General features: G+C 48.6%; 1 protein-coding gene across 1 annotated transcript in view; it reads right to left on the bottom strand.

The window, feature by feature from the left end:
- myo3b (myosin IIIB) overlaps window positions 1–18,443 on the bottom strand; it is a gene marked incomplete at its 3' end in the record, with an annotated part of 495,246 nt that overhangs the window by 346,565 nt on the left and 130,238 nt on the right. The window contains 3 exon segments of the mRNA XM_084314352.1: window positions 1,595–1,721; window positions 2,435–2,549; window positions 3,210–3,308. Coding sequence (XP_084170478.1) covers window positions 1,595–1,721; window positions 2,435–2,549; window positions 3,210–3,308 — 341 coding nt within the window.

Genomic DNA, 18,443 nt, shown 5'->3' on the forward strand with positions numbered 1-18,443 from the left:
TCTATACTACTACCTACTATGCTAATATGTCTATACGACTACCTACTATGGTAATATGTCTATACTACTACCTACAGTACTATGGTAATATGTCTATACTACTACCTACTATGCTAATATGGCTATATTATTTACTACCTATTATGGTAATATGTCTATACTACTACCTACTATGCTAATATGTCTATACTACTACCTAATATGCTAATATGTCTATACTACTACCTAATATGCTAATATGTCTATACTACTACCTACTATGGTAATATGTCTATACTACTACCTACTATACTAATATGTCTATACTACTACCTACTCCTACCTAATATGCTAATATGTCTATACTACTACCTACTATGCTAATATGTCTATACTACTACCTACAGTACTATGGTAATATGTCTATACTACTACCTACTATGGTAATATGTCTATACTACTACCTACAGTACTATGGTAATATGTCTATACTACTACCTACTATACTAATATGTCTATACTCCTACCTAATATGCAAATATGTCTATACTACTACCTACTATACTAATATGTCTATACTACTACCTACAGTACTATGGTAATATGTCTATACTACTACATACTATACTACTATGTCTATACTACTACCTACTATACTAATATGCCTATACTCCTACCCAGGGGTGTAGCTCCAGATTCTGGGCCCCATGAAAGAATGTATTTGTAGGCCCCCAGTGAATGCGAGCTCGCGTAAGCGGATATTTTTTTGGCAATTTTTTTATTGATGAAAACGCATAATATGGTTTTCACCTATACATTCGGATCAGCAGTTCAGCACCTGCACTGTTGGTGGGTGAGCCTAGTAAAGGATGTCGCATTGCGTTCATCTTCAATGAATGGACCAATGCAATAGTCTACCAAAGCCCCCCCTCTCTCTCTATATATCTCACACACACACACACACACACACACACACACACACACACACACACACACACACACACACACACACTTCAGAAAGAAACATAGTATCAATGAGAGCATCAATAATACACCTGAGTGATGTCTAGTAAAAAAAGATTTTTTTTTCTTTTTTTTGGGCCCCCCCCCCCCCCCCCTCCCCCCCCCCCAGTGCTGGGCCCTTGGAATCATCCTAAACTACCCCCCCCCCCCCAGCTACGCCCCTGCTCCTACCTAATATGCTAATATGTCTATATTACTACCTACTATGCTAATAAGCCTATATTATTTACTACCTATTATGGTAATATGTACATACTACTACCTACTATGCTAATATGTCTAGACTACTACCTACTATGCTAATATGTCTATACTACTACCTACTATGCTAATATGTCTATACTACTACCTACTATGCTAATATGTCTATACTACTACCTACTATGCTAATATGTCTATACTACTACCTACTATGCTAATATGTCTATACTGCTATGCACTCAAGAGTGTAGCACTCAAGTTCAACACTGTTTGATGAACAATCTCACAAACCCTCATCTGCCAGAGTTGTACCCTTTCTTTGGATAAAAGCGTTCAGCTAAATGGCTAAATGTAAAATGATTCCCACAGGGGGTGCTGTAGAGTATCTCACCGTTCTCTAAGAACTCAGAGTTGGGCACTTCACTCTTGTCGGTCTGGTGCTGCGTCGTGATGGCTGTGAACTCAATGTTCCCGGTATTCAAAATGGCGGAGAGAATATTGTACACAGAGTTCACCTCCTGAAAACAAAGAGAACGATAATATTTAATAATTGAAACTGTTTTTTCCCGTTTACTTCATTCATCCATTGTCAGAGTCAGTCAGAGTCAGAGATTTTATTTGCCATGTATGGACGAATCCACATTGGAATACAGGTACAGAGCAAACACTGTTGTGTGTCTACAACTAATCCAATACAGGAGCAGAGTAGAAACAGTACAGAAAAATAAAGTAAAAACACAGACAGTATAAAAGGACTGATGACAGAGTCACCTGGGGAGCAACAATAACTTGGTCATGACGACAAGGTCTTTCTCTTTAGCCTTTGGCGTGGTTTATTATTTCACATATCATTATGCACCATGAGACCTTCTCTCTGTGAGAGGCGACGGAGGAAGAGACAGAGGGGGAGGGAACATTCCCTTATATACCTCTTACCTGACGTCAGCTACAATAGCTACGTCTCCTTGCGAAGTTGCGCCTATAGCGCCCTCTTGTGGAAACAGTTAAGCAGTTACATGCAATCATATATAACACATAAACTCAACAAGGACTAATGCTAAAGTTGATATCAACATCCCCTAAAGTGCATTATCATAGTAAAGTGCAAAATGCATAGAGGCACAATTTACAGTAAAAGTGTATAGAATCAAAGTGCGTGATGCACAGCCACAGACACACAGAAACAGCACTTCCACAAGTATTGTATTGGTGGTGTGAGGTGCGTGTGTACCTCTTCGGTGAAGCCGATGTTCCGGAAGCAGTCCTGAATGGCGTCAAACTGCTCTTTGTACATTTTGCTGGTGACGATGTCTTGCATCACTTTGCCGTTATGGTTGTTAATGTACCTGCAAATATGGAATGGTCAGTAAATCAAATCAAATCAAATCAAATCAAATGTATTTGTATGAGCCCCGAAAAATCTCAACGAATTGCCCCCATGGGCTTCACAGATCAAGAAGAAACGCCATAAAAAAAAAACGCCATAAAATCCACCCCACCACACACCCCCAGCCTTTCCCCAATGAAGTAACTACAGTGGAGTGATTATGGAATCTTTTAGTATCAGTGAATCATCAGTGATGATCAGTTAATAAGTATCAGTTACTCATTTGCATTTTAAGATTTTAGACTGTTAACCCTCATAACAGCAAGACAGGGCAGTTTGTCATTTGATTCGTGTACAGTAGAGACTTAACAAATTACAGGCCTGTGATTTCGTTTATTTCGTTTATTTATTTTATCTTTTACCCAGGGACAGTGTGCACATTAATCAACATCTTCAACAGTTTCCACATCAATATAAATGTGCCAGAGTTTAGCTAATGAGCTAGTTTTCATCTGTAGTCCCTGCCTGTGACGAGGAGCTCTAATCCCTAAAATGTTATCACAACACACACCGTCTCCACTATAGCTGTAGCTTTGAGTGAAGGTGTTTTACCCAAGTTAGTCATGTCTGTGATGGAGAGGTCGGAGGGTCAAAAGGTCAAAGGAGCTGCATTGCTAACCTGGGCGGCGTCTTGTTTGGTAATCTGTAGGTCTTCAGCTTGTTCTCGTGGTAAAGCCCGGCGTAGATGTAGTAGAAGATGTGGAAGTTCTTCTCGCCCCTGGTGGAACATAAATGAAACGTTTGTAACCTTTGCTAAATGATATACTGAATTATGTTTCTTTTTTATTTATTTAAAAAAAAATTGTAAATAATGTAATGTAAAAAGGGTAGGCAATTATAAGCCTCGGCTTCAGCCTACACCTTTTCGGTCATTTTATTTTTTTTGTTTTTTTGGAAGTTCTACTAGTACTATGCTTTGTAAAAAATAAAAATAAAAGACAGAAATAAAAGAATTCATTCATTCAAAATAAATTGATAAATGAATGAATGAATAAACAAATAAATAAGGGCGGCTACGTGGCGTAGTGGGCAAGGCGCTCGCCACGAAATGCTGGAGACGCTGGGCTCGTCAGTTCGAGCCCAGCGCTCCACATTTGCTTTCAGTTTAGCTGGTCGTCCGTACTAATACACATTGGCCGTATTAGGGGGTGGGAAACTGATGGGTGGGGATCGGGCGTTGTGGACAGCGACTCCTACAGGTCGGTTGGTGCGCCTGCGCAGTAGAATCAGGAAGTGTCGGGGGCAGCGTGAGCCTCCCACGCGTTACTCCTCGCCACTGAGAGATCGAGCTGCGCAGGTGAAAAGATGCGACTGCCGGAGGGGACTTGTGCTATGTATGACTTAGTCCATATTGCAGCCGGCTTGTGGGAGGCAAGAAACAGCGTCCGTGACAGGGGAGGGTTGAATTGGATGATACGAAATTGGGATGGGAGAAAATATAGAAAATGGGAGAAAAAGTGGATAAAAAAAAAAAACATATATATATATATATATATATATATATATATATATATATATATATATACAGTATAAATACATAGATAAATAAATAAATAAATAAATAAATAGACAGACAGACAGACAGACAGACAGACAGACAGACAGACAGACAGACAGACAGACAGACAGACAGACAGACAGCCAGACAGACAGACAGACAGACAGATAGACAGATAGATAGATAGATAGATAGATAGATAGATAGATAGATAGATAGATAGATAGATAGATAGATAGATAGATAGATAGATAGATAGATAGATAGATAGATAGATAGATAGATAGATAGATAGATAGATAGATAGATAGATAGATAGATAACAATAACAATAAATAATAACAAAAAAGCATAGGAATACAAGCGCTGGTATGAATAACAAGAAGATGGCTCAAGGTCACCCTCCCCGGGGGGCAGGAGAACCACTCAGATCCAGCTGAAGTAGACATCGTGCTGAAGTGATATTATGGGCACGTCCCAGTGCCAGCATTCCAATGACACAAACAGCTGTAGTACAGATCTCGACCATCGCGGGAGTCTCTCCACTTCCTGCTTTGTTTCCCGCTCCCGACTGTACTGCCGATGTGGCAGAAACATTCTGAGAAACAGCTCAGAAACATTCTGTTCTCTTTTCAGCAATAAAAGATATGCAAGGAACACGGTTTGGCAGCGACACGGAAGACTCCCACGCAGGCGCCACAGGAACAAATTAAATGAATACATCTTACATCTCTCTCTGTCCTCCTCATCTCTCCGTCTTCTTCATCTCTCTGTCCTCCTCATCTCTCTGTCCTCTTCATCTCTCTGTCCTCCTCACCTCTCTCTCCTCCTCATCTCTCCATCCTCCTCATCTCTCTGTCCTCCTCATCTCTCCGTCCTCCTCATCTCTCTGTCCTCCTCATCTCTCTGTCCTCCTCATCTATCTGTCGTCCTCATCTCTCCGTCCTCCTCATCTCTCTGTCCTCCTCATCTCTCCGTCCTCCTCATCTCTCTGTCCTCCTCATCCCTCTGTCCTACTCATCTCTCCGTCCTCCTCATCTCTCTGTCCTCCTCATCTCTCCATCCTCCTCATCTCTCTGTCTTCATCTCTCTGTCCTCATCATCTCTCTCTCCTCCTCCTCATCTCTCCGTCCTCCTCATCTCTCTGTCCTCCTCATCTCTCTGTCCTCCTCATCTCTCTGTCCTCCTCATCTCTCTGTCCTCCTCATCTCTCTGTCCTCCTCATCTCTCTGTCCTCCTCATCGCTCTGTCCTCTTCATCTCTCTGTCCTCTTCATCTCTCTGTCCTCCTCGTCTCTCTGTCCTCTTCATCTCTCTGTCCTCTTCATCTCTCTGTCCTCCTCATCTCTCCATCCTCATCATCATCTCTGTCCTCCTCATCTCTCCATCCTCATCATCATCTCTGTCCTCTTCATCTCTCTGTCCTCCTCATCTCTCTGTCCTCCTCATCTCTCTGTCCTCCTCATCTCTCCGTCCTCATCTCTTTGTCCTCTTCATCCCTCTGTCCTCATCTCTCCGTCCTCCTCATATCTCTGTCCTCCTCATATCTCTGTCCTCATCTCTCCGTCCTCATCATCTCCCTGTCATCCTCATCTCTCTGGCATCCTCATCTCTCCGTCCTCTTCATCTCTCTGTCCTCCTCATCTCTCTGTCCTCATCTCTCTGTCCTCATCTCTCCGTCCTCTTCATCTCTCTGTCCTCCTCATCTCTCTGTCCTCCTCATCTCTCCGTCCTCCTCATATCTCTGTCCTCCTCAGCTCTCTGTCCTCCTCATCTCTCCATCCTCCTCATCTTTCTGTCCTCATCTCTCTGTCCTCCTCATCTCTCTGTCCTCCTCATCCCTCTGTCCTCCTCATCTCTCCGTCCTCCTCATCTCTCTGTCCTCCTCATCTCTCCATCCTCCTCATCTCTCTGTCTTCATCTCTCTGTCCTCATCATCTCTCTCTCCTCCTCCTCATCTCTCCGTCCTCCTCATCTCTCTGTCCTCCTCATCTCTCTGTCCTCCTCATCTCTCTGTCCTCCTCATCTCTCTGTCCTCCTCATCGCTCTGTCCTCTTCATCTCTCTGTCCTTTTCATCTCTCTGTCCTCCTCATCTCTCTGTCCTCTTCATCTCTCTGTCCTCTTCATCTCTCTGTCCTCCTCATCTCTCCATCCTCAACATCATCTCTGTCCTCCTCATCTCTCCATCCTCATCATCATCTCTGTCCTCTTCATCTCTCTGTCCTCCTCATCTCTCTGTCCTCCTCATCTCTCCATCCTCCTCATCTCTCCGTCCTCATCTCTCTGTCCTCCTCATCTCTCTGTCCTCCTCATCTCTCTGTCCTCCTCATCTCTCTGTCCTCCTCATCTCTCCGTCCTCATCTCTTTGCCCTCTTCATCTCTCTGTCCTCCTCATCTCTATGTCCTCCTCATCTCTCCGTCCTCATCTCTTTGTCCTCTTCATCTCTCTGTCCTCCTCATCTCTCCGTCCTCATCATCTCTCTGTCCTCCTCATCTCTCCGTCCTCCTCATATCTCTGTCCTCCTCATATCTCTGTCCTCTTCATCTCTCTGTCCTCCTCACCTCTCTCTCCTCCTCATCTCTCCATCCTCCTCATCTCTCTGTCCTCCTCATCTCTCCGTCCTCCTCATCTCTCTGTCCTCCTCATCTCTCTGTCCTCCTCATCTATCTGTCGTCCTCATCTCTCCGTCCTCCTCATCTCTCTGTCCTCCTCATCTCTCCGTCCTCCTCATCTCTCTGTCCTCCTCATCCCTCTGTCCTCCTCATCTCTCCGTCCTCCTCATCTCTCTGTCCTCCTCATCTCTCCATCCTCCTCATCTCTCTGTCTTCATCTCTCTGTCCTCATCATCTCTCTCTCCTCCTCCTCATCTCTCCGTCCTCCTCATCTCTCTGTCCTCCTCATCTCTCTGTCCTCCTCATCTCTCTGTCCTCCTCATCTCTCTGTCCTCCTCATCTCTCTGTCCTCCTCATCGCTCTGTCCTCTTCATCTCTCTGTCCTCTTCATCTCTCTGTCCTCCTCGTCTCTCTGTCCTCTTCATCTCTCTGTCCTCTTCATCTCTCTGTCCTCCTCATCTCTCCATCCTCATCATCATCTCTGTCCTCCTCATCTCTCCATCCTCATCATCATCTCTGTCCTCTTCATCTCTCTGTCCTCCTCATCTCTCTGTCCTCCTCATCTCTCTGTCCTCCTCATCTCTCTGTCCTCCTCATCTCTCCGTCCTCATCTCTTTGTCCTCTTCATCCCTCTGTCCTCATCTCTCCATCCTCCTCATATCTCTGTCCTCCTCATATCTCTGTCCTCATCTCTCCGTCCTCATCATCTCCCTGTCCTCCTCATCTCTCTGTCATCCTCATCTCTCCGTCCTCTTCATCTCTCTGTCCTCCTCATCTCTCTGTCCTCATCTCTCTGTCCTCATCTCTCCGTCCTCTTCATCTCTCTGTCCTCCTCATCTCTCTGTCCTCCTCATCTCTCCGTCCTCCTCATATCTCTGTCCTCCTCAGCTCTCTGTCCTCCTCATCTCTCCATCATCCTCATCTTTCTGTCCTCATCTCTCTGTCCTCCTCATCTCTCTGTCCTCCTCATCCCTCTGTCCTCCTCATCTCTCCGTCCTCCTCATCTCTCTGTCCTCCTCATCTCTCCATCCTCCTCATCTCTCTGTCTTCATCTCTCTGTCCTCATCATCTCTCTCTCCTCCTCCTCATCTCTCCGTCCTCCTCATCTCTCTGTCCTCCTCATCTCTCTGTCCTCCTCATCTCTCTGTCCTCCTCATCTCTCTGTCCTCCTCATCGCTCTGTCCTCTTCATCTCTCTGTCCTCTTCATCTCTCTGTCCTCCTCATCTCTCTGTCCTCTTCATCTCTCTGTCCTCTTCATCTCTCTGTCCTCCTCATCTCTCCATCCTCAACATCATCTCTGTCCTCCTCATCTCTCCATCCTCATCATCATCTCTGTCCTCTTCATCTCTCTGTCCTCCTCATCTCTCTGTCCTCCTCATCTCTCCATCCTCCTCATCTCTCCGTCCTCATCTCTCTGTCCTCCTCATCTCTCTGTCCTCCTCATCTCTCTGTCCTCCTCATCTCTCCGTCCTCATCTCTTTGTCCTCTTCATCTCTCTGTCCTCCTCATCTCTATGTCCTCCTCATCTCTCCGCCCTCATCTCTTTGTCCTCTTCATCTCTCTGTCCTCCTCATCTCTCCGTCCTCATCATCTCTCTGTCCTCCTCATCTCTCCGTCCTCCTCATATCTCTGTCCTCCTCATATCTCTGTCCTCATCTCTCCGTCCTCATCATCTCTCTGTCCTCCTCATCTCTCCGTCCTCTTCATCTCTCTGTCCTCCTCATCTCTCTGTCCTCATCTCTCTGTCCTCATCTCTCCGTCCTCTTCATCTCTCTGTCCTCCTCATCTCTCTCTCCTCCTCATCTCTCTGTCCTCATCTCTCTGTCCTCCTCATCTCTCCGTCCTCTTCATCTCTCTGTTGTCCTCATCTCTCTGTCCTCATCTCTCTGTCCTCCTCATCTCTCTGTCCTCATCTCTCTGTCCTCATCCCTCTGTCCTCCTCATCCTCTGTCCTCCTCATCTCTCCGTCCTCCTCATCTCTCTGTCCTCCTCATCTCTCTGTCCTCCTCATCTCTCTGTCCTCTTCATCTCTCTGTCCTCCTCATCTCTCTGTCCTCCTCATCCCTCTGTCCTCATCTCTCTGTCCTCATCCCTCTGTCCTCTTCATTTCTCTGTCCTCCTCATCTCTCTGTCCTCCTCATCCCTCTGTCCTCATCTCTCTGTCCTCATCCCTCTGTCCTCCTCATCTCTCCGTCCTCCTCATCTCTCTGTCCTCCTCATCTCTCCGTCCTCCTCATCTCTCTGTCCTCCTCATCTCTCTGTCCACCTCATCTCTATGTCCTCCTCATCTCTCTGTCCTCCTCATCTCTCTGTCCTCATCTCTGTCCTCTTCATCTCTCTGTCCTCATCTCTCTGTCCTCCTCATCTCTCTGTCCTCTTCATCTATCTGTCCTCCTCATCTCTCTGTCCTCCTCATCTCTCTGTCCTCCTCATCTCTCTGTCCTCCTCATCTCTCCGTCCTCCTCATCTCTCTGTCCTCCTCATCTCTCTGTCCTCCTGATCTCTCTGTCCTCCTCATCTCTCTCTCCTCCTCATCTCTCTGTCCTCATCATCTCTCTGTCCTCCTCATCGCTCTGTCCTCCTCATCTCTCCGTCCTCTTCATCTCTCTGTCCTCCTTATCTCTCTGTCCTCATCTCTCTGTCCTCATCTCTCCGTCCTCTTCATCTATATGTCCTCCTCATCTCTCTGTCCTCCTCATCTCTCCGTCCTCCTCATATCTCTGTCCTCCTCAGCTCTCCATCCTCCTCATCTTTCTGTCCTCATCTCTCTGTCCTCCTCATCTCTCTGTCCTCCTCATCCCTCTGTCCTCCTCATCTCTCCGTCCTCCTCATCTCTCTGTCCTCCTCATCTCTCCATCTTCCTCATCTTTCTGTCTTCATCTCTCTGTCCTCATCATCTCTCTCTCCTCCTCCTCATCTCTCCGTCCTCCTCATCTCTTTGTCCTCCTCATCTCTCTGTCCTCCTCATCTCTCTGTCCTCCTCATCTCTCTGTCCTCCTCATCGCTCTGTCCTCTTCATCTCTCTGTCCTCTTCATCTCTCTGTCCTCCTCATCTCTCTGTCATCTTCATCTCTCTGTCCTCTTCATCTCTCTGTCCTCCTCATCTATCCATCCTCATCATCATCTCTGTCCTCCTCATCTCTCCATCCTCATCATCATCTCTGTCCTCTTCATCTCTCTGTCCTCCTCATCTCTCTGTCCTCCTCATCTCTCCATCCTCCTCATCTCTCCATCCTCATCTCTCTGTCCTCCTCATCTCTCTGTCCTCCTCATCTCTCTGTCCTCCTCATCTCTCTGTCCTCCTCATCTCTCCGTCCTCATCTCTTTGTCCTCTTCATCTCTCTGTCCTCCTCATCTCTCCGTCCTCATCATCTCTCTGTCCTCCTCATCTCTCCGTCCTCCTCATATCTCTGTCCTCCTCATATCTCTGTCCTCATCTCTCCGTCCTCATCATCTCTCTGTCCTCCTGATCTCTCCGTCCTCTTCATCTCTCTGTCCTCCTCATCTCTCTGTCCTCATCTCTCTATCCTCATCTCTCCGTCCTCTGCATCTCTCTGTCCTCCTCATCTCTCTCTCCTCCTCATCTCTCTGTCCTCATCTCTCTGTCCTCCTCATCTCTCTGACCTCATCTCTCTGTCCTCATCTCTCCGTCCTCATCATCTCCCTGTCCTCCTCATCTCTCTGTCCTCCTCATCTCTCCGTCCTCTTCATCTCTCTGTCCTCCTCATCTCTCTGTCCTCATCTCTCTGTCCTCATCTCTCCGTCCTCTTCATCTCTCTGTCCTCCTCATCTCTCTGTCCTCCTCATCTCTCCGTCCTCCTCATATCTCTGTCCTCCTCAGCTCTCTGTCCTCCTCATCTCTCCATCCTCCTCATCTTTCTGTCCTCATCTCTCTGTCCTCCTCATCTCTCTGTCCTCCTCATCCCTCTGTCCTCCTCATCTCTCCGTCCTCCTCATCTCTCTGTCCTCCTCATCTCTCCATCCTCATCATCTCTCTGTCTTCATCTCTCTGTCCTCATCATCTCTCTCTCCTCCTCCTCATCTCTCCATCCTCCTCATCTCTCTGTCCTCCTCATCTCTCTGTCCTCCTCATCTCTCTGTCCTCCTCATCTCTCTGTCCTCCTCATCGCTCTGTCCTCTTCATCTCTCTGTCCTCTTCATCTCTCTGTCCTCCTCATCTCTCTGTCCTCTTCATCTTTCTGTCCTCTTCATCTCTCTGTCCTCCTCATCTCTCCATCCTCAACATCATCTCTGTCCTCCTCATCTCTCCATCCTCATCATCATCTCTGTCCTCTTCATCTCTCTGTCCTCCTCATCTCTCTGTCCTCCTCATCTCTCCATCCTCCTCATCTCTCCGTCCTCATCTCTCTGTCCTCCTCATCTCTCTGTCCTCCTCATCTCTCTGTCCTCCTCATCTCTCTGTCCTCCTCATCTCTCCGTCCTCATCTCTTTGTCCTCTTCATCTCTCTGTCCTCCTCATCTCTATGTCCTCCTCATCTCTCCGTCCTCATCTCTTTGTCCTCTTCATCTCTCTGTCCTCCTCATCTCTCCGTCCTCATCATCTCTCTGTCCTCCTCATCTCTCCGTCCTCCTCATATCTCTGTCCTCCTCATATCTCTGTCCTCATCTCTCCGTCCTCATCATCTCTCTGTCCTCCTCATCTCTCCGTCCTCTTCATCTCTCTGTCCTCCTCATCTCTCTGTCCTCATCTCTCTGTCCTCATCTCTCCGTCCTCTTCATCTCTCTGTCCTCCTCATCTCTCTCTCCTCCTCATCTCTCTGTCCTCATCTCTCTGTCCTCCTCATCTCTCCGTCCTCTTCATCTCTCTGTTGTCCTCATCTCTCTGTCCTCATCTCTCTGTCCTCCTCATCTCTCTGTCCTCATCTCTCTGTCCTCATCCCTCTGTCATCCTCATCCTCTGTCCTCCTCATCTCTCCGTCCTCCTCATCTCTCTGTCCTCCTCATCTCTCTGTCCTCCTCATCTCTCTGTCCTCTTCATCTCTCTGTCCTCCTCATCTCTCTGTCCTCCTCATCCCTCTGTCCTCATCTCTCTGTCCTCATCCCCCTGTCCTCTTCATTTCTCTGTCCTCCTCATCTCTCTGTCCTCCTCATCCCTCTGTCCTCATCTCTCTGTCCTCATCCCTCTGTCCTCCTCATCTCTCCGTCCTCCTCATCTCTCTGTCCTCCTCATCTCTCCGTCCTCCTCATCTCTCTGTCCTCCTCATCTCTCTGTCCACCTCATCTCTCTGTCCTCCTCATCTCTCTGTCCTCCTCATCTCTCTGTCCTCATCTCTGTCCTCTTCATCTCTCTGTCCTCATCTCTCTGTCCTCCTCATCTCTCTGTCCTCTTCATCTCTCTCTCCTCCTCATCTCTCTGTCCTCTTCATCTCTCTGTCCTCCTCATCTCTCTGTCCTCCTCATCTCTCTGTCCTCCTCATCTCTCTGTCATCCTCATCTCTCTGTCCACCTCATCTCTCTGTCCTCCTCATCTCTCTGTCCTCCTCATCTCTCTGTCCTCATCTCTCTGTCCTCTTCATCTCTCTGTCCTCATCTCTCTGTCCTCCTCATCTCTCTGTCCTCTTCATCTATCTGTCCTCCTCATCTCTCTGTCCTCCTCATCTCTCTGTCCTCCTCATCTCTCTGTCCTCCTCATCTCTCCGTCCTCCTCATCTCTCTGTCCTCCTCATCTCTCTGTCCTCCTGATCTCTCTGTCCTCCTCATCTCTCTCTCCTCCTCATCTCTCTGTCCTCATCATCTCTCTGTCCTCCTCATCGCTCTGTCCTCCTCATCTCTCCATCCTCCTCATCTCTCTGTCATCCTCATCTCTCCATCTTCCTCATCTCTCTGTCTTCATCTCTCTGTCCTCATCATCTCTCTCTCCTCCTCCTCATCTCTCCGTCCTCCTCATCTCTCTGTCCTCCTCATCTCTCTGTCCTCCTCATCTCTCTGTCCTCCTCATCTCTCTGTCCTCCTCATCGCTCTGTCCTCTTCATCTCTCTGTCCTCTTCATCTCTCTGTCCTCCTCATCTCTCTGTCATCTTCATCTCTCTGTCCTCTTCATCTCTCTGTCCTCCTCATCTCTCCATCCTCATCATCATCTCTGTCCTCCTCATCTCTCCATCCTCATCATCATCTCTGTCCTCTTCATCTCTCTGTCCTCCTCATCTCTCTGTCCTCCTCATCTCTCATCCTCCTCATCTCTCCGTCCTCATCTCTCTGTCCTCCTCATCTCTCTGTCCTCCTCATCTCTCTGTCCTCCTCATCTCTCTGTCCTCCTCATCTCTCCGTCCTCATCTCTTTGTCCTCTTCATCTCTCTGTCCTCCTCATCTCTCCATCCTCATCATCTCTCTGTCCTCCTCATCTCTCCGTCCTCCTCATATCTCTGTCCTCATCTCTCCGTCCTCATCATCTCTCTGTCCTCCTCATCTCTCCGTCCTCTTCATCTCTCTGTCCTCCTCATCTATCTGTCCTCATCTCTCTGTCCTCCTCATCTCTCCGTCCTCTTCATCTCTCTGTTGTCCTCATCTCTCTGTCCTCATCTCTCTGTCCTCCTCATCTCTCTGTCCTCATCTCTCTGTCCTCATCCCTCTGTCCTCCTCATCCTCTGTCCTCCTCATCTCTCCGTCCTCCTCATCTCTCTGTCCTCCTCATCTCTCTGTCCTCCTCATCTCTCTGTCCTCTTCATCTCTCTGTCCTCCTCATCTCTCTGTCCTCCTCATCCCTCTGTCCTCATCTCTCTGTCCTCATCCCTCTGTCCTCTTCATTTCTCTGTCCTCCTCATCTCTCTGTCCTCCTCATCCCTCTGTCCTCATCTCTCTGTCCTCATCCCTCTGTCCTCCTCATCTCTCCGTCCTCCTCATCTCTCTGTCCTCCTCATCTCTCCGTCCTCCTCATCTCTCTGTCCTCCTCATCTCTCTGTCCACCTCATCTCTATGTCCTCCTCATCTCTCTGTCCTCCTCATCTCTCTGTCCTCATCTCTGTCCTCTTCATCTCTCTGTCCTCATCTCTCTGTCCTCCTCATCTCTCTGTCCTCTTCATCTATCTGTCCTCCTCATCTCTCTGTCCTCCTCATCTCTCTGTCCTCCTCATCTCTCTGTCCTCCTCATCTCTCCGTCCTCCTCATCTCTCTGTCCTCCTCATCTCTCTGTCCTCCTGATCTCTCTGTCCTCCTCATCTCTCTCTCCTCCTCATCTCTCTGTCCTCATCATCTCTCTGTCCTCCTCATCGCTCTGTCCTCCTCATCTCTCCGTCCTCTTCATCTCTCTGTCCTCCTTATCTCTCTGTCCTCATCTCTCTGTCCTCATCTCTCCGTCCTCTTCATCTATATGTCCTCCTCATCTCTCTGTCCTCCTCATCTCTCCGTCCTCCTCATATATCTGTCCTCCTCAGCTCTCCATCCTCCTCATCTTTCTGTCCTCATCTCTCTGTCCTCCTCATCTCTCTGTCCTCCTCATCCATCTGTCCTCCTCATCTCTCCGTCCTCCTCATCTCTCTGTCCTCCTCATCTCTCTGTCCTCCTCATCGCTCTGTCCTCTTCATCTCTCTGTCCTCCTCATCTCTCTGTCCTCCTCATCTCTCCGTCCTCCTCATATATCTGTCCTCCTCAGCTCTCCATCCTCCTCATCTTTCTGTCCTCATCTCTCTGTCCTCCTCATCTCTCTGTCCTCCTCATCCATCTGTCCTCCTCATCTCTCCGTCCTCCTCATCTCTCTGTCCTCCTCATCTCTCCATCTTCCTCATCTTTCTGTCTTCATCTCTCTGTCCTCATCATCTCTCTCTCCTCCTCCTCATCTCTCCGTCCTCCTCATCTCTTTGTCCTCCTCATCTCTCTGTCCTCCTCATCTCTCTGTCCTCCTCATCTCTCTGTCCTCCTCATCGCTCTGTCCTCTTCATCTCTCTGTCCTCTTCATCTCTCTGTCCTCCTCATCTCTCTGTCATCTTCATCTCTCTGTCCTCTTCATCTCTCTGTCCTCCTCATCTCTCCATCCTCATCATCATCTCTGTCCTCCTCATCTCTCCTTCCTCATCATCATCTCTGTCCTCTTCATCTCTCTGTCCTCCTCATCTCTCTGTCCTCCTCATCTCTCCATCCTTCTCATCTCTCCGTCCTCATCTCTCTGTCCTCCTCATCTCTCTGTCCTCCTCATCTCTCTGTCCTCCTCATCTCTCTGTCCTCCTCATCTCTCCGTCCTCATCTCTTTGTCCTCTTCATCTCTCTGTCCTCCTCATCTCTCCGTCCTCATCATCTCTCTGTCCTCCTCATCTCTCCGTCCTCCTCATATCTCTGTCCTCCTCATATCTCTGTCCTCATCTCTCCGTCCTCATCATCTCTCTGTCCTCCTCATCTCTCCGTCCTCTTCATCTCTCTGTCCTCCTCATCTCTCTGTCCTCATCTCTCTATCCTCATCTCTCCGTCCTCTTCATCTCTCTGTCCTCCTCATCTCTCTCTCCTCCTCATCTCTCTGTCCTCATCTCTCTGTCCTCCTCATCTCTCTGACCTCATCTCTCTGTCCTCATCTCTCCGTCCTCATCATCTCCCTGTCCTCCTCATCTCTCTGTCCTCCTCATCTCTCCGTCCTCTTCATCTCTCTGTCCTCCTCATCTCTCTGTCCTCATCTCTCTGTCCTCATCTCTCCGTCCTCTTCATCTCTCTGTCCTCCTCATCTCTCTGTCCTCCTCATCTCTCCGTCCTCCTCATATCTCTGTCCTCCTCAGCTCTCTGTCCTCCTCATCTCTCCATCCTCCTCATCTTTCTGTCCTCATCTCTCTGTCCTCCTCATCTCTCTGTCCTCCTCATCCCTCTGTCCTCCTCATCTCTCCGTCCTCCTCATCTCTCTGTCCTCCTCATCTCTCCATCATCATCATCTCTCTGTCTTCATCTCTCTGTCCTCATCATCTCTCTCTCCTCCTCCTCATCTCTCCATCCTCCTCATCTCTCTGTCCTCCTCATCTCTCTGTCCTCCTCATCTCTCTGTCCTCCTCATCTCTCTGTCCTCCTCATCGCTCTGTCCTCTTCATCTCTGTCCTCTTCATCTCTCTGTCCTCCTCATCTCTCTGTCCTCTTCATCTCTCTGTCCTCTTCATCTCTCTGTCCTCCTCATCTCTCCATCCTCAACATCATCTCTGTCCTCCTCATCTCTCCATCCTCATCATCATCTCTGTCCTCTTCATCTCTCTGTCCTCCTCATCTCTCTGTCCTCCTCATCTCTCCATCCTCCTCATCTCTCCGTCCTCATCTCTCTGTCCTCATCATCTCTCTGTCCTCCTCATCTCTCTGTCCTCCTCATCGCTCTGTCCTCTTCATCTCTCTGTCCTCTTCATCTCTCTGTCCTCCTCGTCTCTCTGTCCTCTTCATCTCTCTGTCCTCTTCATCTCTCTGTCCTCCTCATCTCTCCATCCTCATCATCATCTCTGTCCTCCTCATCTCTCCATCCTCATCATCATCTCTGTCCTCTTCATCTCTCTGTCCTCCTCATCTCTCTGTCCTCCTCATCTCTCTGTCCTCCTCATCTCTCCGTCCTCATCTCTTTGTCCTCTTCATCCCTCTGTCCTCATCTCTCCGTCCTCCTCATATCTCTGTCCTCCTCATATCTCTGTCCTCATCTCTCCGTCCTCATCATCTCCCTGTCATCCTCATCTCTCTGGCATCCTCATCTCTCCGTCCTCTTCATCTCTCTGTCCTCCTCATCTCTCTGTCCTCATCTCTCTGTCCTCATCTCTCCGTCCTCTTCATCTCTCTGTCCTCCTCATCTCTCTGTCCTCCTCATCTCTCCGTCCTCCTCATATCTCTGTCCTCCTCAGCTCTCTGTCCTCCTCATCTCTCCATCCTCCTCATCTTTCTGTCCTCATCTCTCTGTCCTCCTCATCTCTCTGTCCTCCTCATCCCTCTGTCCTCCTCATCTCTCCGTCCTCCTCATCTCTCTGTCCTCCTCATCTCTCCATCCTCCTCATCTCTCTGTCTTCATCTCTCTGTCCTCATCATCTCTCTCTCCTCCTCCTCATCTCTCCGTCCTCCTCATCTATCTGTCCTCCTCATCTCTCTGTCCTCCTCATCTCTCTGTCCTCCTCATCTCTCTGTCCTCCTCATCGCTCTGTCCTCTTCATCTCTCTGTCCTTTTCATCTCTCTGTCCTCCTCATCTCTCTGTCCTCTTCATCTCTCTGTCCTCTTCATCTCTCTGTCCTCCTCATCTCTCCATCCTCAACATCATCTCTGTCCTCCTCATCTCTCCATCCTCATCATCATCTCTGTCCTCTTCATCTCTCTGTCCTCCTCATCTCTCTGTCCTCCTCATCTCTCCATCCTCCTCATCTCTCCGTCCTCATCTCTCTGTCCTCCTCATCTCTCTGTCCTCCTCATCTCTCTGTCCTCCTCATCTCTCTGTCCTCCACATCTCTCCGTCCTCATCTCTTTGCCCTCTTCATCTCTCTGTCCTCCTCATCTCTATGTCCTCCTCATCTCTCCGTCCTCATCTCTTTGTCCTCTTCATCTCTCTGTCCTCCTCATCTCTCCGTCCTCATCATCTCTCTGTCCTCCTCATCTCTCCGTCCTCCTCATATCTCTGTCCTCCTCATATCTCTGTCCTCTTCATCTCTCTGTCCTCCTCACCTCTCTCTCCTCCTCATCTCTCCATCCTCCTCATCTCTCTGTCCTCCTCATCTCTCCGTCCTCCTCATCTCTCTGTCCTCCTCATCTCTCTGTCCTCCTCATCTATCTGTCGTCCTCATCTCTCCGTCCTCCTCATCTCTCTGTCCTCCTCATCTCTCCGTCCTCCTCATCTCTCTGTCCTCCTCATCCCTCTGTCCTCCTCATCTCTCCGTCCTCCTCATCTCTCTGTCCTCCTCATCTCTCCATCCTCCTCATCTCTCTGTCTTCATATCTCTGTCCTCATCATCTCTCTCTCCTCCTCCTCATCTCTCCGTCCTCCTCATCTCTCTGTCCTCCTCATCTCTCTGTCCTCCTCATCTCTCTGTCCTCCTCATCTCTCTGTCCTCCTCATCTCTCTGTCCTCCTCATCGCTCTGTCCTCTTCATCTCTCTGTCCTCTTCATCTCTCTGTCCTCCTCGTCTCTCTGTCCTCTTCATCTCTCTGTCCTCTTCATCTCTCTGTCCTCCTCATCTCTCCATCCTCATCATCATCTCTGTCCTCCTCATCTCTCCATCCTCATCATCATCTCTGTCCTCTTCATCTCTCTGTCCTCCTCATCTCTCTGTCCTCCTCATCTCTCTGTCCTCCTCATCTCTCTGTCCTCCTCATCTCTCCGTCCTCATCTCTTTGTCCTCTTCATCCCTCTGTCCTCATCTCTCCGTCCTCCTCATATCTCTGTCCTCCTCATATCTCTGTCCTCATCTCTCCGTCCTCATCATCTCCCTGTCCTCCTCATCTCTCTGTCATCCTCATCTCTCCGTCCTCTTCATCTCTCTGTCCTCCTCATCTCTCTGTCCTCATCTCTCTGTCCTCATCTCTCCATCCTCTTCATCTCTCTGTCCTCCTCATCTCTCTGTCCTCCTCATCTCTCCGTCCTCCTCATATCTCTGTCCTCCTCAGCTCTCTGTCCTCCTCATCTCTCCATCATCCTCATCTTTCTGTCCTCATCTCTCTGTCCTCCTCATCTCTCTGTCCTCCTCATCCCTCTGTCCTCCTCATCTCTCCGTCCTCCTCATCTCTCTGTCCTCCTCATCTCTCCATCCTCCTCATCTCTCTGTCTTCATCTCTCTGTCCTCATCATCTCTCTCTCCTC

Source organism: Notolepis coatsorum (genome assembly GCF_963971535.1).
Source record: "Notolepis coatsorum genome assembly, chromosome: 5".
In the NCBI taxonomy this organism is placed as follows: Eukaryota; Metazoa; Chordata; class Actinopteri; order Aulopiformes; family Paralepididae; genus Notolepis; species Notolepis coatsorum.